The following is a 22,562-nucleotide window of genomic DNA, read 5'->3' on the forward strand; positions in this document are numbered from 1 at the left end:
TCAAAAGAAATATACCCACAGAAAGCCCCAGGAGTTACACAAGGAACATTCAAGCTTCAAATCACATTCAGAGTCAAGAGGGGGGGATATGACACCTATGCTTGTGTTTTAAGTGCTAGAAGTGATCGTTCTAACTGCAGAAACTACTTTCTTGCTGCTTAAATAGAGTGAAGTACAGTTCTTACAAGGGGATCATCTTGTTCTGACAGGCTTGCTTTTGACACTAGTGAAAGGGCCAAGGAATTTCTTGAGCTGCCTTTCCTCTCATAACGCATTGCTTTGAGACTACTGGGCTTTTTGCTACCACCATGGTTGTGCAGACTGGAAGCGTGATTTACACACACAAACACACACCCTGTATTTGTGCCCTCTCCCACTGCAGTCCTCCAGGTGTTGAAGGCAAAAAAACAACTCACTTGGCCACAGTTTCACCCCCAAAATTGGAGATAATTTATTAAATTTTATCACTGACTGAAAAAGTCACTAACATCTCTTATAATAAGTTAATATTCTTAACAGAAAAACCCCAAGCCGTAATTACTGCATTTGCTCAGACTTAATACATTTACTTTTACAGTACGGTACTCAATAGGTTCCCCTTCACAGAAGGGAGTTTTCAACCACACCACAAGCCTCTGAATCTTCCCCACTGCTCACTCAGACAAAATAAACTCCTTGGATGGCAATTTAGCAGTCCAACATCCCCCTCCTCTCCAGATTACAGCAAATGTGTTCTTCAGCTTTGTTGCCTGCAACAGCTTCACAGCAGGCAACACACAGCATTAAAACCAGAGCCTAAAAGTGTTCTTTAGACATGCTGTAGGAGCAGAGAAAGCAACCTGGGCAGCAAGAGGCTCCTCTAAACCACAAGGGCTGTGTAGACACAGGCAGGGCAAATATGACACTTGACAGAGTGCTGCGATTGCACGCGTGGATGCAACTCACCCAGGGCCTCCTGTAAGGGAGGACTGCAGAGCTCTGCTCACTCTGGTGACCCTGCATTCATTGCTTCTCCTTGATCCCACAAACTGTCTTTGTGATTCAGTTCTAAGAGCAGAATAACAGAAATTCAAGTCCTCAAACAAAACAAAACAAAACAACTAAAAAAATAAAAGTGTCCAGGAGGACAGCATAGAAATCTGAATATCCTTCCTGTTTCTGTAACCATCACCTCATACATCTCCCAAATGAACTCGATTCCCTGGGGCTCACCTGATCAACTCTTACCTTAGCACACAGAACACCCTTCACTCGCTATGTGTTTCAGCTTCTAAATTATTAGTGGTCACGTGAGGGGACAAATAATTCCAGAAACCTGCAGCCAAATCACCATCCTGGATACAGGACAGCCTCCAGAGAGGCTCCCCTTAGAGGGCATCTTAAAGCTGCGTGGTGGCTCCTCCTCCTCAACTAAGGACTCTTAGCAGCCAACACGAGAGCTCTGCAGGATTTCCAAGCAGGAATCAGTGTCCTAAACTCATCTGTTTTGAACGTTTTGAGGAGAATTCTTAGCTGTCCGCCTTTCGTGCCTGCTTCCACACCCCCAGCCCTGCCACCAATATGCACAAAGAAATCAGCAAGCAAGATTCAGAATTAAGAAACCTGTGTGCTTGACCACGCGTACTCCCTGCTACCAGAAACACCTCTTGCTTCTCCACTCACCAGCGGCAGGGAGGACAACATTTCACAGAGCTGAAGAGTGAGTCCACCGCACACCTTGGGAGGGAACTGCAGCCTTCAGCAAGGAGCGTGGCAGACCCACTCACAGCAGCACTTGTGACACGCTGGAAGCACACAGCTCTTTGGTCATTAACAGCAGTCAAAGCCATCAGTATCACACCTCCAACCTGTAAAAATAAATTTCTCAAGCCAGACAGCTGCCCAAACCTTGCAGAAGCTGGCCCAGCCCACCCGTCCACACAACCAGAAAGAGAAACCAACAAGCTGTTTCGTTACTCAGCAATGTCTTTATCATCCTCCTGCTTCTCTTCTTCATCCTCTTCCGTTTCTGTTTTAATCTGGGCCACTCCGAGCCGGTAGAGAGCATCCCGAATCACCACCTCCCCCGGCTGGCAGCTCTGCACGATCTCCTGGATCTGCCGATTGACGATTTCCCTGCTGGTGAGGAAGTCCATGAGGCGGTTGTAGAGGTAATAATGCGTGGCATTCTCAAAGGTGATGGGCCTTTGGCGGACGTTGCTAGTTTTGCTGTCGCTGATGGCAGCAATGATGGCGCTGTAAGGCTCCAGCTCCCGGCACAGGGAGATGCAGTGGTGCTGAGACGTCGGATCTTGGTGGCTGTTCTGCTCCGAACCGGCGTGAACAATTCGGCGTGCTGCTGACTTGGTGATTGGGTGCTGAACGGAGTGCTCAGCCACAGTCATGTCTACGCTGTAGTGCTGGTCTAACAGCTCAGGGCAGGACACGTACTGGGAGAGAGAGAGAGATGCACACCAGGTAGAACAACCACCACCTTCCCCACAGTTAAGATGCACAACATAAAACTACTCTTCAGCTCAACTCCAACCAGATCTACAACTTGGGACAGGGGGAGGGCCAAGTCATGCTTCCCCTGAATACCACAAAGGTGGTTCTATACATTCCCTTCCCCACCCTTTTGCTCTCAGAGATAATCCAAGGGCACTAGCAACTCTCTTCCCCTCCCATTTCTCAAGAAATAGCAGCAGTTTGAGAGGAGGTGCTGGGACAAAATAAGCTACATGCTCCAAAATTCATGAGCTGAACTGCTGCAGTGCATTTCCAGCACAGCCCTCCCCATTAAAGAGTGCGAACCTAATACAACACAAGCTACACAACACTTTCAGCTCTGCTCAGGAGCTATGCACCGGCAAAGCTACGAGTCATGACGTAGGTGGACACAACTAACCGTTGGAGGATCCATAGGGTCAGAGAAGCAGCCCTGGTTTTTGCCCCACATCTGGGAAGCCAGGTCAGGATAGCAGATGTCTGCACACAGCGCCACCGAGGAGGCCGTATCGACAACATACACTGGAGGCCAATGACGTGAGGAAACCAACAGGTCCACGTGATCCCGTGCGTTTTCTCCTCTTACTATGTACTTTGAGCCACACACAACCTGGAAGGAAAGGGATTAGTGCCACACAGAACAAAAGAAACTAGGAAAAATAAATTCAGCTTCCTATCAGGTATTCCAGACAATGCAGTGACCAGACAACCACTTTTTCTAAAGATATTATTTCCTCATCAAATACATCACTTCATCTTGTGCACAACTTCCCCTCAGCAGCAGCATCAGACCCAGGTTTCAGATCCCTAGTCAATATTGAGATATCTTGCAGGACTGCTCACACTCCAAGCCCCCAAGGCAGCATGTTTCATCCAGGGCTCAGACCCACCCCACCGTTTCTGTTTCAGTTGATAGTGAATAGCAAGGCAAGAAGGACCACTGTTGACCCCTGCCCTTCTCACCTGATGCGGGCACACTTTGTAGACTTTGCCTCCTGTGTGATGAGCAGAAGCTTGTTTGATGCTTGTCCCGTTCTGGACAAAGCCATAGAGAGCCAGGAGGGAGTAACAGAGCTGTTTCTAGAAAAGACAGGCCCCAGAGAAAGTCAGTACATGACAAACTAACGGACTCTTCAAAAGAGGGAGCAGGCTGCAGGCAAGATTTTCCAAATCTTAACTTGCACATTGTCCAATAACCTCCTAATCCCACAGCCAGCACGAGGTTGACAAGCAATTACCCGATATGGACAAGGTAATTACAGGCCTCCTTTTTTTTCCCAGCCTACAGAAGTTCAATTTCTTTCCCAATGTGTTAGTAATCCTATGATCTGCAGGCGCTCATTTCTAACTCACTCCTGCCCCAGTACAGTCAGATGAGAAGTTTATTATCTAGCATGACAAGTGTAAACTAAGGGAAGATAGTGACAAACAGTTCCATTCCTAAATAGCGGTGTGTGGGTAAACAAGCCATTACCTTTGTATCTGAAGCCTCCCAGGGGATGTCACACTGTGTCAAAAAGCTCTGCAGCTCTTCCTCGCTGTAGGAGTTTATCATCTCGAGCCTCAAGTTTTCTTCCTGAAGTAGCCTCACCAAGGCACTCCCATTACCTACAAAGGCAGGAAACAAGTCTAAGCATTTGTTCTCAGGAAGGGAAGTCACCAAAGTAATTTCTTTGGAAGACTGCAGAAGCCACGGCCCATACTTTGCTCTGACCTTTTGCTAGTGAGGTTGCCTCCAAGCAGACTGAGCCCAGCACAACTGGGGGCTCCACGAGCACTTGTTCAGCCTGTTGCTTGTAACCTTTAATGAACTGGTTGGACTGATGTGAGCATAAACAAGTGACAGCAGATCGCAGAGAAGCGTGACTGCTGCTTTTGGACCGAGCAGCTCCACGCTTGCCATTCACAGCTCCTCCCTGGTTCTCTCTCTGTAGCTCCACTCCCACGAAAGCCCACGTAGCCCTTCTGCAGCTCAGCTCTCTACAGACAGCTGTAACCCTGGCTGCAAAGCCAACTCAGTCTTGTTAAACGTACAAAGCCAGTTTTCTTCTCACAAATTCCAGAATGCCTAATACCTAAAATGCTAAGGGAACCAGGTGTTGACTGAATTTAGCTCTTGTTCATCTGAGCTTATTCATCTCAGGGCTTCTTGTTACATGCAGTCCATGCCCTGAATATACTGAATGCTGACCACACTGATCAGGACTAACACATCCATCTCCTGGGCTTTTTTCACATCCTGTTGGAGACTTATTCCCCTTCTGAGACTGAGATACCAAGCACTGCCTACAGCTTTTACAACAGCAAGAATCAGTCTAACATGAAACAATACTGACTGGCATTCAAGTTGTGTTTGTTTCCTTGCATTTAGACCATGTTATTTCATTCAGAGTGCAGTGTTCTCATGTCCCCCATATTTCAAATGCATCAGAGCACAGCAGTGTATTCAAGCTTCACTTTGCACGTCAAAGCTCAAGCTACAAAGTATCCTGGGAACAGGTGGACTGCTCCCAGCAGTCTTCTCTTATCTCTGCAGACATAACTTTTGCAGAGTCATACAGCTCTAAACATCACCACATCAAGTAGTTCTTAATAAACAACTCAGTAATTACCTGGCACTGGCTGCGCATTCAAGTTCTTATCCTTCTCAGTATTGACCACCACTGCTCCTCTCATCAGTGGAGGGAAGAAAGGAGCAACAATAGAGGCATCAAACTTTGTGATGGGGATGCTAGAAGGAAAAGCCACCTGCTCAATCACCTCTGTCTCCATTGTGGACCAGAAGTCTTCCACATTCACTTCACTTGATGCCAAGAATTCTGGCCAAGTAAACTAGAAAGAGCAAGAAACACACTGGTCAAACACAAATAACCATAGCTCATTTGAGATTTTTTTTTTTATCAGGCTCACTCAAAACACAAGGACTGCCCAGAAGTGTCCGCAACCCAAGTATAACAGGATGACATCAGGCTCCTTTTCTGTCTTGGAGTTCCCCACAATCACTTTTCTTTGCGTGAAAGTCCAAACCAGTTCTTTGACATAAAAGCCAGACATGCTACATACTACTACTAGGGCATTTCTCACCATTAGGGAAAACAGCACCTCAAGGAAACTGCTGTTGGGAGAAAAAAAAGAAAAAAAAAAAAGGAAGAAAGATTCCTTCATATCAAAGGAAGAATGCCAAGTCCTGCAAAATTCATCAAAGATTCCTACTATCAAAGGCTACTGGACCAAAGCTGTGGTCCAGAGACAGAAGATCTTGTTTTCCCCAAACACCTCTAAGAGGAAGTGCAGGCATCACCACTCCAGCCACATCCTCTTGTCAAGCATCAGCAGAAAACTGGTCACAAAGGCTTCGTGTAATTATCATGCATTACAAAGACCAGACTCAGCAGAAGTCGTTATGATCTGCTTTGAACAGGATGAAAAGTTTGTGAAAAGCTTACCTCTATGTTTTTCAATGCCAGGACATTTTCCACATTCCTCTGGGCTATCTCCACCTTGGGGGTTATGCCACAGATTCCACAGATCATGTCGTTGTAATCCCGGACAGTGAGGCACTCAAAGGCCCAGTAGCCATTGCACAGCAGTTCCTGGAGCTGCGCCTGCTCATCAGAGCTCAGGCTTTTTTCTGAAAGGAGAACATGCCACTGTTAAGAGCTTTCACTTCCTAAAGGCAGTAGAGAGGTAGCAGAACCTCTCCTATGCAGAATAAAAACAAACCTGTCCTCCAGAGAATTGCTACAGAGAACTGGTCACAGAGGTACTGTTGGGTTTAGGAAGTGATTTAACAGAAACACACCACACCAGGAGAGGCGGGTTTTTCCTTTTTACAACCTAACAATCATTAGCAGGTCACAAAGTTTGGTGTGTTATGGTTTAAAAAAAATAAAAAATGAAAAAATAAATAAAAGAGGGAAAACCCACCAGTTTGCTCCTGAACGGAGTTGAGAATATTGACAACAGCCACTCTGGGATCCTCTCCAAGTTTAATGTGGTTTCGGATTGCAAACAGAAGATCCAGGCTCACTAGCAACTTGTTGCCCACATTGAAAAGGCCTGCAGTTAAAACAAGAGAGTCATTGTCTGTCAGGTTCCAGATATTCCTCACAAGAAAAGGAATTCCTTTCTTAATGATATGCAAAACACTTTGATGAGCACAGTTCAGAGGATCAATGAAAACAGCTCAAAACAGCTTATGTGACTATTCCCTTTGCACATTAGCACGAGTAAATTCTTTTCTAGCCTTGTCTTTAAATTAAAAAAGCTACAAGGAACAACAGCCAATCTATCTCCTTGGCTCCATGCTGCCTTGCAGGAAGCCCACAGTGACTGCTGCTCAGCTCTCACTAGTCAATGCTAACAAATAAAGCACTGTAGAGATGTCTTTGACTATGAACTCAGGGACTGCCTCGCAGAACCCAACATTTAACACTTAGACAGAGGAGACCTACAACAATGAAGCAGCGTATGGTGCTCCTCAGAGTATTCACACGTTTTCCCCACACATATAGGTTTACTTATGGAAACTGCAGAATAATTTAAGTAAAAAATAATTCTAGTTTAATACAGTGGGGTATGCAAGAGACTTTTCTGTGCAATGACAATGTCCCGATACAGTCCCTCTGCTTCTGAAGGGTTTAGTCTGTACTCATGCTGTAAGTTGGTACGCTCACTTTTCCCTACCTGTATAAATATCCATGAAGCTATGGAGGGCCAGACACTGCAGGTTCAAGCACACTTTGACCTGAGCTGTAACCACCTGTAATCTATTCGCTGTCAGCAGCCAGCACTCCTGAGGACCAGCAAGAGAACTGTAACAGACAAGCAAAAGACAGCTCAGAGTTAAGCCAACAGATTTTTCAGTCCAGGACTGCAGTAACTTAAGTTGTTCTAGTTCAGATCAGTTGGTTAGTATGTCAGTCTAAGCCAGTTCACATCAATTCACAACACACAAAAAAAATAAAATTACATTTTTGAATGGATTCCTGGGACAGTCAGGTCACTGTTCACGTTCTTTTAACAGCACTACAGGATCTCCCCAGCTCCACGTATTGAGTGCATAGGATTTGAAAAGCTACAGCCTCAGCTGACCTGAGAGCAGCATCAGCCCTGCTGCAGTAGAGCAGCAAACAGTGACTAGTTACATGCTCTGCCCAAGTCTGTCCCAGCACACACAGGTACTGAAAGGCCACCTCCCTTACAACAAGGCTGCCAAGGGGGAAGTTCAGACAGGAAAATGCCAGATGTGCCCTCGTGGCAGAAATGTTAACTGTCCACCTGAGAAAATGGGAATTAAATCCAAAGCTAGTTCCTTCCCACTGGCAGCAGCTTAATTAGAGCCTATGCGGGCACATGTGAGAGTCCTGCACTCAGAGCACTGCAGAGCAGAGCAGCAGAGAAGTGAGGATTTACAATGCACAGTTTGGAAGTGATAAAGTCAGGGACAGGGTACAACATGGCACTCACCTGCAAAAATGGCTACAAATAAAAAGCATTTCTGCTAGAAGATTCTCAGTTAGTACTAGCATGACCAAATCAAACACCCATAACTGGTACCAAGGAAATCTTTTTGGTTCCAGAAAAGAGAAACACAGTAGTAAACTACATGACATTTTGTTTTGGAAACGTTTGAGCTCAGGCTTTAGGCAACAGGAAGATGTTTGGCAGACGCAGTGAGGAAACATCCTATAGGTTTTTACACAAAATTAGGTAAAGTAATCCAGCCTGTACACTAGTAGTCTCTGAGAATCTTTCAGGTTTCAATTTGGTTATAGGTTCCAGAAAGGATTCACTCAAGCCCACGCTAAACCATAAAAAGAATGAAAACATCATAAGCAATAAGATCCACACAGCAAACATTCAGATTGGGAAGAGGGAAAAAGGAAATCACACAACACACATCTCTAATCCCACAATTTTGCCTGTCAGCCTCAAAAACATCAGAATAGAAAACAAAGAGGGGATGACTAATGAAGACTCCATTTCAAAGAAAAAATTACATCTAGACTTAGCAGCTAGTCTTTGATCAAGCTCTCCTGCTGGACGGAAATGGTAACTATGACAAACTAAACAGTACAAGAGAAACAGAAACTGCTCACAGCTATCAAGCTACGCCTTTTCCACAGACACATAGCTTATTCACTGCCAGTTACACCAGCTTCAATATTGGAGCTAAACTAAGTATTATTTCAGGCATTCTTGTAACACAGAGTATCAGCACAAGGGTGAAAGAGTCACAAGTCTAAAACAGAATCTTACTTCTGTCCCCCTTTGAACAATGGGCTGTTACAGAGGAGGCACTGCGCAGATGGAGACTCATAGTAGTTTGACCAGGAGGTCTGCTCTATGGTGACCGTCTCCTCACTCACGTTGGACAGGATGAGCCGCGAGCTGTTCAGTTCATGGATGAGCGTGAAGACCTCGGCCAGTTCTGATTCATTCTCGGGGATCTGCATTACTTTGCGCAGCAACTGCAGGGTGGATTGGCGCTGGATCTCTTTCTGGGATGGGGTTAAGGGCTCGCTGGTGTTCAGCACATCAGACTGGCCTGGACTGACCTCCTAGAGAGCAAACAAAACATATTCCCAATGAGGCATGTGTGGGGATGAAATATAAAGAAGTCCAGAAAAGTCACAAGAGGTAGGAGAATCACAGTAACCTTTGTACCCAATAGGCTTGACTTCTACTTTTCTGCTCCATCAGTGATCGCAGGCAGTAGCTTCAAGCCTAAGCTACTTTACCTGAAATTATTCATTACAGCCCAGCCTTTCCAGGAACTCCAATTATGTTGCTAAACCACCCACAGACTTATCACTGTACTGGATTGTTATTGCAGGCATTGAGGATTAGGAAAGGGAGGACAACCATCAACAGGCACACAAACATTTCAATACACTCAGCAACCTATGGAGAAAGGCAGCAATAATTACCAGGCACATTCTCCTGTACACCATGCTCAGACAGCCATGGCAGCCTGCATAACTCTCCAGGAACTAGAACAGACAAGTGTTCAACTAGAACTGGGGGTTGCAATGCATGGAATACAGAGATTGATTACAATTGATCAGCCACAGTTCTTTCATACAGGTGCACACGCATGGGAGAATTGAACTCAAAGTGACTCAGAAGAACAGAGAGAACACAAACAGGCTCAGCTGTTTGATCACATAAACCCTTGTGCTAACATTTCAACCTGTTTTTAAAAGATCAGTCCAAAAGCAGAGACAACAACAAACTGTGTGATAGGAATGTTAAGCACAACTAAAACAAGAAAATTAAAAAAAAAGAGGAAGAGACAAGCCACATGCCTCTCAGAATGCAAGCTGAGCTAAGCGTACTGCTGTTCCCTACACATCTGCTTACATGAGGATTTCACACAGGCCATTTCAGTTTATTTTTTGCTTTATGTTTTTAATATACAAAGTTATGTACTTCAAAATATTTTTTTTTTAAAAAATCAAGCAACAGAGTAAAACTACTGCACAGACTACAATGCAGTTGTCTGTCTATAATGCTGAGTGTGCATTCCAGCTAAGAACAGGACAGCTTTTTCTTTTTTTCTTCTTAAATGGCAAGACAATTCTGTACAAGAAAAGCTAAACTTTGAAATTTTGGGGAAAAAAAAAAAAAAAGTTTACCTCAGAAGCAAACAAAACAAGATCCACAACACACTATTTATATCCAAGTACAAGAGCAGAAGAAATCTTGAACAACATCGTTCTATAACAGAATGAAAATACTACATCCAGAAATAAATTCAGCCTGGAAGTAAGTCGCACTACAAACCCCTAAAAATAGGAAGCTCGAATACAAGATGTACTAACTGAGTTGACATTTGCCACAAACTGGTCACAAAGCAGAGCATGCTTGGGAGTTTTTTGATGAAGTCTGAGGTTCCACAAAGCTGACACAACAAATGTGACTTTAGGGGTGATTTCCCCAGCACGCAGTAACACACCGTAAGCATTTTTAAGCTACAGAGACATCCAGTGGTAGAACTGAGTGTTGTCTGTCTCACTGTGAGCCTGGAACACCACTGTTGCAGAAGCTGAACAGTAAAAACATCACCACGAGTATTTTCAGTATGACATTATTGTTAGAAACAGACTTACCATAATGGAAAAAGAAAATTAACATGTTCCCATGGGAACTTGCAAACTAAGATACTTCCCCACCCACTCCGCAATGTTGGTTTGAAAGACAAACTACTCTGAAGCTTACCAGGGATTTTGCTGTTTTCTCAGCTCTGTCTTTGGCAAGATTGTAGCCACAGCTTGGACAGATTCGTGGCTTGTGCCTGTTTGTGTACACATAACTACAGGAGGGGTTCTTGCATTTCCCTCTGCCACGTGACGTTGCCAGTCCCAAATCCTGGAATGACACAAAAATGACGTTTGTTAACCGTGACTTTTACATACTAACAAGACTATACAATAGTCTGCTTTCAATATTATGTGCTTTTCCCCAGTTTCTAACACTTAGAGTAAAGGTTAAATAGCAGGCCCTATCACTTTGTACATAACATTTGAACCAGTACCCAAATGTTTTGAGGCAAATCCCAGAGACCACAGACACTCCACACAATAAACTCCTTCAGCAAGCACTGAACCTCCCCACCTAACTCAAGGGGGCGATGCAAATTATGCCGGAGTATGAAGAAAAATCCATTTCTTAACAAGGTCCCAAACATGATTGCAACACGGCACAGACAGCCCAGATTAGGTCAGGAGATGACATATACAGCACAAATGCTCACGTTAAATACAGGATAATGTTTTTGCAAGTCAGTAAAACAAAAGCCACAGAACAACCTCATCCCAGAGATGACAACCCCACAGCGCAACTCAGACCATCTGACAAATTCTCACCAAAGTTACAGTGCAGCTGTACTTGTAGGAAGGGAACACATCTGGCTTGACCTCCACTACTTTAACCTGCGATGCCCTGTTGGGCAAAGTGCTGTGGAGCTGGAGATTGAAAGCAGAAGACAAAAAGACAAAAAAGAACACCTATGAGACACCTACTACTGAATACACATATCCTGTAAGCAAATACCTATTAGCATTTTCTTCCCCCCAGGAAATCTGGTAATGTTCATTTAATATCGGGGGACTACAACATGCTGATTCTGCATACTAAGGCTTTAAAATTCTGGTAGAAGTATTCCAGCATCTTAGCAAGCTTTGCTTCCTACTCAATCATCTTTCACAGGGAAAACAGAGTCCCTCAGTAGCCAGTATTACATGTCAGATTCCCAAACCACGACCAGATCCTCAAATATCTTCTGGAAGTAACCAGAACGTTTTCAAAGCAGCCGGACAAAGGACTGTCCACCAACATCTCTCATCTGAGTTCCTACTCTTGACCATCCAGTATTCAATCTCCTTCAGAGCCATCTCATAAAAACTGTCGGTCACAACTTCCATCATCATAAGGGTGCTACATTCTCATACTCTATTCCTCAGTATTCAGCTCATACCCCTCATTTGGGGAAAATAATCCCAAGGAAAGAATTGTGCATTCGAGAAACAAGCCATAGATACCTTTTGCTCCTCAGCACTTGGTGGCTGCAGAACTGCCTGACCCAATTGTTTCAGCGTACTGGGCTTCAAGCCTGACGTTCTCACAGGGGGATGCTTGTCTTGAAGAAAGAAAAGAACGCAGCAGGTTAGGTAAGAAAAAACAGGTCCTGTTTTCTTCTTCTTCGGTAAATGAAACCAGAGTCACAGATTTTTTTCCTCTGAACTTGAAGTGACACAAGCAGGTGTTTCACATCCCATTTACCTGCCCTTCTGGTTAGAAAGAAATCATGGGTGCTTGCTGTTTTTTTTTTTTTAAACCTAGGATAGCTCACTATCTCCTTTCAGACACATCTTATTATTTGACAAAGACCACTTCAATATAGAGAGGAAAGACAACCACTCCCAAAGCATACCAGAGAACCAGTATTTTTACCAGTATTTGCAAACGCCTGTCTCTTGCTAGCCTGCTCAGTGCTGGCTTCTCTCCCCACGCTGGCTGGTGCGGGCAGAATTGCTCGCATGGGCCTTGCTGCAGCCAGCAAGGAGGGCTTCGGTCTTGGTTTACTCTTTACTTCTTGCCCTTTGTGTGCAGCAGCTGGAGCATCAATTCTAAAAGACAAGAGCTACAATTGGAAAGAAATTCCATGGTTTCCCTCTCACCCTCAATTTTCTCCTCTCTCCTGTGCTTTATTAGCGCAACAATCAGAGCTATTGCAGTAGAAAGGAGAAATAATGCTAAAGATACATCTGCCCTGTGACTACCACAACAATTTCATTGTCACTTTAAAAAAAAAAATAACTTTGATGGACAAAACCATTTCAAAAGAACAATCTTGAAGTGGCAGAAAGCAGACAGGACACAGAAGGTCTTGCACGAAGCACTGCCAACAGCCTTCAATTTCTTGGATTAGTTCCATCAGTACACATCAGACATCATACACCTCTGTAACTCACCCCACTGGCTTTTTTGCAGAGGTATTTGGACTCAGCACCTCAGAAGACGGTGGCACTCCCAGCCCTACACTGTCTTTTTCTGCCTGCTCTGTAGAAGAGTCTCCTTGCGGCTGGCTCTCTTGACCAACCCTTCCTCCTGCAGCAGTCCCTCTGTCTTCAGCAAGCACGCTGTTTGCAAGAATGTGAGCCTCCGAGACGATCACTTCCTCCCACTCCGTCTCCTGCATCTGCCCTCCAGCAGGCACAGCATTCAGCAGCTGGCTGACCGCTTCAGAGCTTTCCAGGGCAGACTTCGAGGTGCTCTCACAAACAGCTGCCGGTTCTGTGAGCACCGACTGTTGACCTCTTTTGGTTGCTGGAGTTTTCAGAGAAGTGCCTGAATTTGGCTCAGATTTGACTTTTGGTTGCTTTTCCTGGAAACAAGAAGACGAGCACATTTCAGAGGTTTAGGCTTTCACGGGTAAGTTCTGTTCACACAGCCTGGTTTGCCATGGCCTATTCAATGCTGGATATCAAAAGACCAAAATCCTGAGTGTTTAAGCAATGGATTGCACATGAGAGCAGAAACATCTTCTACAACTGGAAAGACCCTGATAACATTTTATCTAACCTCCTGACAGTTTTACATTGAAAAAAATCAGTCTTCCTTAAACTCTCTTAAATATCACCATTAGTGCCAGCATCACAAACTCATCCACCACCCTCTGGAACAAGGGCCCAACTCCTACACTCCCCTTTCCTACCTTCAGCTCTCTGATGCTGTCTGTTCTTCCATGCTAGTGAGGAACCAAAGGGAGCTAGATACAGAACTTGCATCTTTTGGATTAAATTGCAGTGTAGTGCAAAGGGGTGTAGGAGCACTCAGCAAAGCATTAATCTGAGGGAGCCAGGAAATACAGAATTACTCAGGAAGGTTTTTCAGCTTTAAGCGAAGTTTTACCTTCAAGACTAAGGCTACAGGAGCTTTGTACTGAGTTCAGTAAAGGTAAGGTGGAACACTGAGTTGGTAATACACAAATGCTATCAAAGAAGCAGTCAAGAGCTTCTGGCGTGATAAACACGGATTCTAAGCTTTCTCAAGAGTTTATGCTCAGCAGAATATTCTAGGTTTCTAAAAACAGACATCTTCTAACGTAATCCCATTTTAAGGAACAGGAAGGTATGTATGTACTTAGTTTCAGTCCTACTGATGTTACTACCAGTAAAAAAAACACTGCTGCATGTTTTTCTCCAAGGCATGACACCATTAGAATAAACGAAACTGTTTATGCAAGCATGTTCCCAGAAGAGCAGCATATAACTGTAAGACAGAAGGAAAACCTTCCCCCTAGAATGTTTCAATTCAAAACAGCGTGAGATTTAACAGAGCAGGCATGCCATATTCAGGCAGAAACACCTTTTTGCAGCTAGCCACCCATCTACTTCAGCAGGTTTCCAGCACAAAAGATGTTGTTGCTGTTTGTATCCCAGCACATAGTAAGCTCTGCCATCAGATCAGACTCTACGGTTTGCGTGCTGAGAAAGTTCTTTCCCCTAAATGCTTAATGAATCTAGATACATCGGTTCAGGACAAATGCACACACAATCACTGAAATTTTAACAGCCAGAACAAGTTTTCACACTGAGAACATCCTTTAATTTGGGCCTGAGGGGCCATGTTGCAGATAAATTTCATGAACACATCTGTTCAGAGCCCAGTTAATTACCTTTACATTGCCAAGGTTTAAGGAGCAACTACTTGTTGTGCATAGCTACTGGAGATTCCAGTAACTTACGTGGAGTGGGCATCACGTGGATAAAAACTTCAATTCAACAACCATGTCCACAACTACACCAACGTCCTGAAATCTCCTTTTAAAGGTCAGGACATCAAGAATGATCAGACACCCATGAACCAACAATACCTGACATTTCAACTCCCACTAGACCAGCTATCGTATGGCTCCTAAATGATCACACACCTACCATTGCTCAGATTTATTGTTTCTTTCTGTTGATAAAACCATGTTGAAATTCCACCACAAAAATCTCAATTTGTAGAATAACTTCAAACACAGGCCTAGAAATATCACAGGCATTCATAAAAACAGCACTTTTTGTCTGAAGAGAACGAGAAGGAAAAGCGAGTTTACCTTCGGGATCCATTTCCCTCCCAGGAAGTTCCCACATGCTGGGCATTTTGGTGGCTTATGTCTGGTGACATAAGTGAAGGAGCAGCCAGGGTTGGTACAATTCCCATGTCCCCTGCGAGTATAGGTGGTTGTCTGAAACAAGAGTTGTCAAGAATTTTTCCAGCTCTGTAGAGAGAACACCAAGCTGTGCTCATTGCTCCCTTGTTCCCCGGTGAGCACTTCACAAACATTATCTAGCAACTCTGCCAGCCCTTTGCTATTATTCATTTTACTGATCAGCCAGCACGCAGCTGTATCAATGACTCAGCACCGCAGTTAACGCTGAATTTAAGCGTTCAGTCTGTACGCAAACCTTCAGTATTACCAGAATTTGGATGAAATTGCAGAGCAGAGACGAACAACGCACACAACCTCCAGGAGAAGCTGACCTTATGCTTTCCATGACGTTAAGAGCCCTCTTATGAATTTGAGTCTTAATAAGACAACATAAGAATGATTCAAACAGCAGTCCACAGAGAGGCAACGTGCAATTAATACATTCATGTCAGTGACAATATTTGAAGACAAACACTCACGATATGGAGGTATTTTTCATCAGTAAGGTAATTTGTTGTTCTATATACTGGTAAAATGCTCCCTGGTGCTTTACCATAACTACCTATAAACTGCTGCAACAGCAGCAGCACCAGCAGCCACTGCTCCTAAAGACAAATGAACCAGTCTTTGCCAGGACTGCTACACCTACACACAGCATTTTTGTCAGCACAGCACTTCTCAAAATTCTCTACCTGCTGCTCCTGAGGGAGCTGTTGTGCCATAAGTCCCTTGCTAGGACTGGTTTTCCTAGAAACACAAGTGCTACTGTTAAGGAAAAGACAACTTAAACTAGGTTCTTCTCAGGAACAAAAACCCGATGCATCTCCATCCTTCCTAAGACACCAGGACAAATATTAGGCTAGGTACCCCTATAAATACCTGCAGTGTTCCACCAGCTGGAAACACAGAGAACACAGAGAACAGGACTTCATGAGACCTTACACACCACAAGGAGCTGCTGTGCTGACTGCACGGTGAAGTCTCACAATGATTACAGACATACAGGTGGTCAGAGCAGTGAGATTAGAGAAATAACAGCACTGCTCCTCGTGCAACAAGCCACATGAACTTTTCTCCAGGGATTCTCAAAATCTTAGGTTACTGCTCCTCTCCCATCACGTGGGGATAGTGACAGCCACCATATGACTGGGGAGTTCACGTGTTCCTGTCACAAGAGCAGATTCCTGCCCTCGAAGGGATAGACACTGGCATTTTATGAAACAGATATGCCTCCGAGTAGAGGCCATACAAGGCTACTCAGACCTTGAAAAAGGCAACAAAGGAACTGCTGTTAGCCAGAGGGGTTGTGATAGCGTTATGCACTCCCACCTGCTTCCAAGAACTCGTTTAGGGAGAAGGCAGCAGGAATATAACTCAAAGAGCTCCCTTAGCATACACAAGGCACAAAGGCAGGGACAAGAAATGTATCGACTGATGTGATCGTTTCATATTGGGCTACCTTCAAGAACTGGACCATGATCAAATCCTTCCCTACTCTACTATCTTTAAGACAGCCCTACGGTAACACAAGCGTATCTTGAGATACCACAAGACTGAATTTCTTACCAATTTAATTGATGTTGGGTTCTCCACAACGGAATGAGCTGGTAAAGGTACCATAATGAACTGTGTAGCAGGTGTGGAGGAGGTGCTCTCTTCAGTATCCTAAAATGAAGGGAAATTACATGTAAAAAAACAAGACACAAAGCAGCCCGTGTCCCACCCTTTCACGAACGCTGCTGTTGAGCATGTATCTTGAGGACTGGTGAGACCAGAAAGCAGGAAAGTAGAGCGGTTGTTTCAAAAGCCTTACCAGGCCTGCTCTGGAAATCATCAAACTCTTCTCAACTTGAAACTGAAAAGAGCAGACCCAAAACTTCATAGCATAATGTTTAGCTAACAAATCCCTAACACCTCAACTTAAAACTCCCTTCTCTCTGCAGCCAGGAAAACAGCTCTGAGAAGCACAGAGGTAATGTAATTCTTCACCCCAAAATCTCGTTGTCCAACTTTGGAAGCCACCCCAGTTATTGTTAAAAGAAGTAGTTTTTAAAGATTCTAGGAGTCATCTTAAGACATGAGCGATGGCAGCATATAGCAGAGAATCTGGAGGCAGAGATGCAGCAATCACCAAGATAAAAAAGCTGCTGTTTGTCACACTACTGCACAGCACCTCCTGCAGCCACCAAGAATCTCAATAAAAACAATTAAACAGCAGTCGGACATCTCTCAGGAGAAGCTGACAGGATTCCGAGGGTCCCTAGGGTAACTCACCCTCCCGGTCACCACGGTCACCACAGACACACCATCTGAGACCTGGGGACGGGCCACAGCGATGCTCCCGTTGGAGATGTCCGTGGAGCTGCTAACTAGAGTCTCTTCGATAACGACCCGAGTCGTCTGATAGGGCTGCCCTTCTACTTCCAAAGAAGCCTCATCCAGGAGGACGTCTCCGGCCACTTTATCTGTCACGGGCCCAACGTAGTGAGAGAGAACCTCCGACGCCACCACTTCTTCTACAGCCTCTGCCTGAGCAAAGGAAGCTGTCTCTTCTGACAGTCCTTCGATGGCGATGCACTGCTCGGAAATGCCAAGGTGGCTCGAGTCCACAGAAAGGATGTTCTGCACAGCATCACGGGGGACGTTTGCGATATTGGGGGAAGCTGTCAAGCCTTTGGGCGCTGCCTGACCCTGCGTCACACACAGTTCCAGTGGCTGCCGGCTCCGGTCCTCCTGAAGAGTGGTTTTGGGAATAATTACAACATTTGAGCGAGGACGAATCTTACGGAAACCTGGAATGTCTGGAACTACTGCAGTCTGAGTGGACACCTTGGAGTTCTGTTGGAAAGAACAGAGCATGGAATACATGAAAGAGGGAAAAGGGAGTCAGTTCTCAGTCCTGCCCTTCAGTATTTTAGATCTTAAAGCTCAAATGGCTTCCTGAAGTAGACTGCCACAAGTTCTCCACATGACAGCCCGCAGTCCCTCTCAGCACTGCTTTTATCATCCACTTTACCGCCCATCACCCTGATGACATGACACAAAAACCTCCTGTTCTCATCAGCAGATACCAGACATCTCCGTCCTGAATTTCAAAACACGATCCCTTAATTGAACAGAAGGCAAAAGAAAGAAATCCACTGCCTCACATGCTGCTTCTGCTCAGGCGGTCATAAAACAGAAACACAAACTGGAATCTGCAGCTAAACGACTCTCCCACGGCCAGTGCTGTGTGAGCAGTTACGTGCCACGGCAGCTCCAGCTGCCGGCCTCTCCCTCTCTTCACACGAGAAAGAACTGCAGGAAAAGAGACTTACCGGGTCCAAACCCTCTTTCTCTAGCTTGGCTTTCTCCAAATAATAGCTTTTATCAGCCACGCTGAGCAACCTCCAGCTCTCGCTGATCTTTTTGTTGATTTCGGATTGAGGGAGGTGGGGCAGCTCTTGCTGTACTTTCAAGTAAATGTCATAGTAGTACAGGAGGTAAGCGGATCTGAAATGCAACCAGCGACAAGCATTAATGGCATTCTACAGCAGCCCCTTTGGAAAAAGAACTTCCTAAGATTTACACTGGTCCCAAGGACAAATTATAAGCATGTTATGTTCACTTCTACTTGCAAAGGCATTTTTTAAACCAAGTAAAAACTAAGATTTTGAAGAGAACCTCTGCAGTAAGGAGAAAGAGCCTAAGGGAAATTGTTCTAGAGGACACAGAGCTTAGATCAAGCACTGTTAGCACTCAAAGGCACGCCAGAGTGAGCCCAAAGTGTAAGGCTATGTTTTTTTGTGTTTTCTATGCTATTAAGCGTTCCACATGTACTACAAAGTTTATTCTTATAAACTGAAGGGAGAAAAATTGCCCCCGCACTCAAAACACAAAACAAACGAAGGCAGAAAGAACTCACCTAGGCTTTTTGGCTTTTTCTCCATGATCACCGGGGTTTTTGTATTTCTTCTTCTTCTTCGAAGGCACGGGCGACGCGTAGGTGTAGGCGCCCTCTATTTCCTCCATCACCACGGTTACCTCGGTGCCATCGTAGGGAGCCTCCATTGCTAGGAGCACACAGCAAGCACACACCTCGCGTTACGGACGTGCAGCTTTATGGAAACCTCTCCCCCTCCCTACAGTCTGCTCCTCTCCACCCCTTGTAAACTAACAGCAGTTCTCGCAGGCCCGACTTTAACCAGCCCAGAGAACTGCGAGCTGCCTCCTTATTTATTTTGAGGAGAAAACACCCATTTTACCGTGACTTTTACACCGTCCTGTGAGCGCACCGAAGGGCTGCAGCGCCTCAGGAAGCCCTGAAGGCACCTTTGGCCATCCAAGGGCGCCTCACCTCGCCCCGCTGCCCCCCGGCAGGCCCCGGGGAGCGCTGAGGGAAGCGGCGGGGCCCCCACAGCGGCCCCTCGGATCCCCCCCCGAGCCCCACCGGGGCCAGGCCGGCGCTCACCGGGCGGCGGCGGTCACATCGCAGCCGGGGGAGCGGGAGGAGGCGGCGGGGCTGCGGGCAGGCGGCGGGGAGGGCCGGGAGGGCCCCGCATGGTGGGGCCGGGAGCGGGGCCTGGGCCCGGGCCGGGAGCGGGGACGAGGCGAGACCGCACCGGGCCCTCAGCGGCCTCCCGCCGCCACCGGAAGTGCTGCCGGGAACCGCTTCCGGCTGGCGGAGCGGCGGCGGGGCTCAGCCGCCTGCCCGGCGAAGGGCGGAAGTGGTGGGAGAGGGAGGGACGGTGGCCGGGAGGGGACAAGGTTGTTAAGGAAAAGACTGTGGAGTAAAACGCGTTGTGGGAAATGAGGGCTGGGTGTCTGCCACGTGCAGCTGGAAGGGATGAGTGTGCACAAGCAGCACCCCATGGGCTTGTTTGGTGACACCAGTCAGGCTGGTGAGGCTGTCCGCAGCCGTTCTCCAAGCACCACACATCACGAGCAGCGCCATGTTGCCTTCCCCAATGGCACCGAGCAGGCCGCCCGCAGCCCCTCACGAGCACCATGTGCCCCTCTCCCTCCTGGTTCTCCTCAAGCAGTGCCCAGAGCTGCCCCCTTCTCCTCCTGTAACGGGGAGACACCAGGGCACAGCGCTGCTCCTTGTTTCCTCGGCCTCCCAACACCCTCGGTCCCGCTCCCATTCCCAGCCATGGGGCAAGTAAGGTGGCAACCCAAAACTCAGACCCACCCGAACGGCCCCAAAAGCACAATGCCATGGTGGTGGTTGGTCCAGAGCCAGCCGGTGGTGAAGACTTTCCTGGCACGAAGCGTGGTGTCGCCCCGAGTGCAGCCAACCCAAACGCCCAGGGGATCTCCGATTCCCAGCGTTTCTCCAACATTTATCCCTCAGTTCTGAAGAACAAAAGTTGCCATACAAAACACAGTACATGTTTTCCTGCTGTTCACAAGCACTGAAAATTAGCATTTTGCTCTCCGGGGAACAAACAGCCTTATAGGGCTATATACACGTAGCCAATTCTTTGAACCCTCTGGAAAGCGGGGTATCGTGCAGTTATTACTTTAACACGTTTTTTAAATTACACATTTTGGCTTTTTTTCTATTCATGTCTATTTCTGTGTTTTACATCATGAGTTCTAACTTTAGAGAAATGTAAACCACATCTATCTTCTGCCTTCTCAGATCTCAGAGAAGCAGAATAAGGGCTCCTCTTGTCTAGTAAGTCATTAGTAAAACCCACAAAGTAGTGATATGACAGCCAGTATTAAATCTGCAACCAGTTATTTATTCTCCTGAAGTTCTGCAGCCGTTTATGTGGTCTGCTTGTGTTTATGCACAGATAATTGGTGCAAACTGTCTGTTCTGCATCAAACCCTATGCAGCTTAATCCAGACCATGTACGTTTCCAAAGCTTCGTATTTTATCCAGATCAATATGTTACTCCTAGAATTTTGTTGGAATTATTACCTAGCCAAATGTTTGGAAGAAAAGGCTGGTTGGCTTCACAGGACTAATGAACTGGGAAAAAAAATAATTTGAGAGAAAAAAAATGGTGGGGGGGAGGGGGGGGGGGGAGGGAAAGCAGCCCTGCTTCCCTCGTTTTTCACAGGAGCTTCTCACTGCATGAACATTGTCCATTGTGTCAGAAACTCAAGCTTTTTCCTTACTTGGGCATTTTGACTCTTCCATGGACACACTGCTTTATCTCAGAAAAGCGATATTAGCAGCATGTAAATTAATTTAACTATTCTGTAATAGTGTTTGGAGGAACAAAGGAAACTGCTGAACAGCAATATCTGTTGTAAGCCCAAGGAGTGTTACAAAGGAGTGCCTGCTGCTTCAGGAGGGAAGCATTGCTTTGCTCTCAGGATGCTCTGAGCACCGTTGCCTTGCAAAAGAAAACACTGGAGATTAAACAGGGCTCTCCCCCTTCGTTTTGCTGATAAAGTACAAGGGCCACTTTGAAGGAGTTCAAAAGACAACTGCTGACCTACAGCAGGTACCAGCATTTGTTTCTGAATTGACTTCAGAGAGACTTGACTTCAGAGTCTGCTTAAATAAATGAGATATCGTAGCAGATTATTATTACTGTCAACCATCCAGACCTCCCTCTTCTGTGAAGCCTTGCAAGGCTCAATCCTGTCTCCTGTTCAATCAACATCATGTCGTTCTGGTACGGTGGGGCTGAGGCGCCTTTTCCCAGTGAGTGGCATGCAATTGGACATCATCTCTGTGTTAGCCCTCAAGCAGAAATGCTTTCCAAGATAGTGACCATGGGGTTATGCAGCCATTTGAGCACAAACACACACTGAACTAGTTCGACCATGGCTCTGCACACATCTGCTGTAGCTCCCATCTCACTGCCACTCATGGTTTTTGTGCTGACCATAACTGCAACGACATGACAGAGCAGCAGGGAGTAATGGAGACAAAGAGTGAGCATCAGTCTGCCTGCAGAAGGTTAAAGGAGCCCATTTTCCCTCATAAATGTTGCAATTAAAATGTTACTATTTTTAAAAAGGCACCAGTGTAAAAGCACAAAGGGATTTGTTATATTTCTGATGAATTCTGGTATGTTTGGGAACTGTTTGCAAGAACAAACACCAGGGATCTCAAAAATGTTAACATTTTCAAAGTTTCTAATTATATACACAAGTTTCTGGCTCTTAAATGTGGCTGCCTTTGTTGTATTGAACAGGTAACTCACAGCACAAAATTATCAAACAAGAAAAGAGACCAAAAGTGGTATATTTGGTTTAAATTAGGTAGCAAAAAGTATTTTCTTGTTTTATCTATAATGAAATAACTGTTAAATCGAAAGAGTTATTGTACCAACCTCTCATTTAGTCTTGCAGGATCATAAAAATTTCAATTTCTCAGCTAGGTTGCTATAGCCTCACATAGTGCTCAGGGTTCCTGTATTTTTTA

The 22,562-nt window shown here is 45.6% G+C and overlaps 1 protein-coding gene across 2 annotated transcripts; it reads right to left on the reverse strand.

The window, feature by feature from the left end:
- Positions 1-427: 427 nt before the first annotated feature.
- Positions 428-19,814, reverse strand: HMGXB3 (HMG-box containing 3). 2 transcript variants are annotated; one of them, XM_084295068.1, is made up of 20 exons: positions 19,644-19,814; positions 19,098-19,245; positions 18,511-18,685; positions 17,510-18,031; positions 16,760-16,858; positions 15,098-15,229; positions 12,966-13,378; positions 12,445-12,620; positions 12,033-12,130; positions 11,358-11,456; positions 10,711-10,860; positions 8,749-9,050; positions 7,174-7,301; positions 6,415-6,546; positions 5,934-6,118; positions 5,100-5,319; positions 3,962-4,095; positions 3,451-3,567; positions 2,888-3,097; positions 428-2,429 (listed from the first exon to the last, which is right to left on the reverse strand). In XM_084295068.1, the coding sequence occupies exons 2-20, from the start codon at positions 19,241-19,243 to the stop codon at positions 1,953-1,955; spliced, it is 3,915 nt and encodes a 1,304-aa protein (XP_084151194.1). In that variant the 5' UTR covers positions 19,244-19,245; positions 19,644-19,814; the 3' UTR covers positions 428-1,952. The 2 variants fall into 2 exon arrangements, with proteins under 2 accessions (XP_084151194.1, XP_084151193.1); XM_084295067.1 differs by having other exon boundaries at positions 17,468-18,031.
- Between the last annotated feature and the right edge of the window lie 2,748 nt (positions 19,815-22,562).

Source organism: Netta rufina, assembly GCF_964035555.1.
Source record: "Netta rufina genome assembly, chromosome: 14".
NCBI classification, from domain to species: Eukaryota; Metazoa; Chordata; class Aves; order Anseriformes; family Anatidae; genus Netta; species Netta rufina.

Bases quoted from the DNA above. Each gene is read 5' to 3' on its own strand.
- HMGXB3 (XM_084295067.1), bottom strand. From the start codon at position 19,243: ATGGAGGCTCCCTACGATGGCACCGAGGTAACCGTGGTGATGGAGGAA. The intron at 12,621-12,965 runs GTGAGTTACAGA...CTTGTCTTTTAG, and splicing joins TCTGCAAAAAAGCCAGTGGG to AATTGATGCTCCAGCTGCTG. The intron at 3,098-3,450 runs GTGAGAAGGGCA...CTTTCCTTCCAG, and splicing joins ACAAAGTGTGCCCGCATCAG to GTTGTGTGTGGCTCAAAGTA.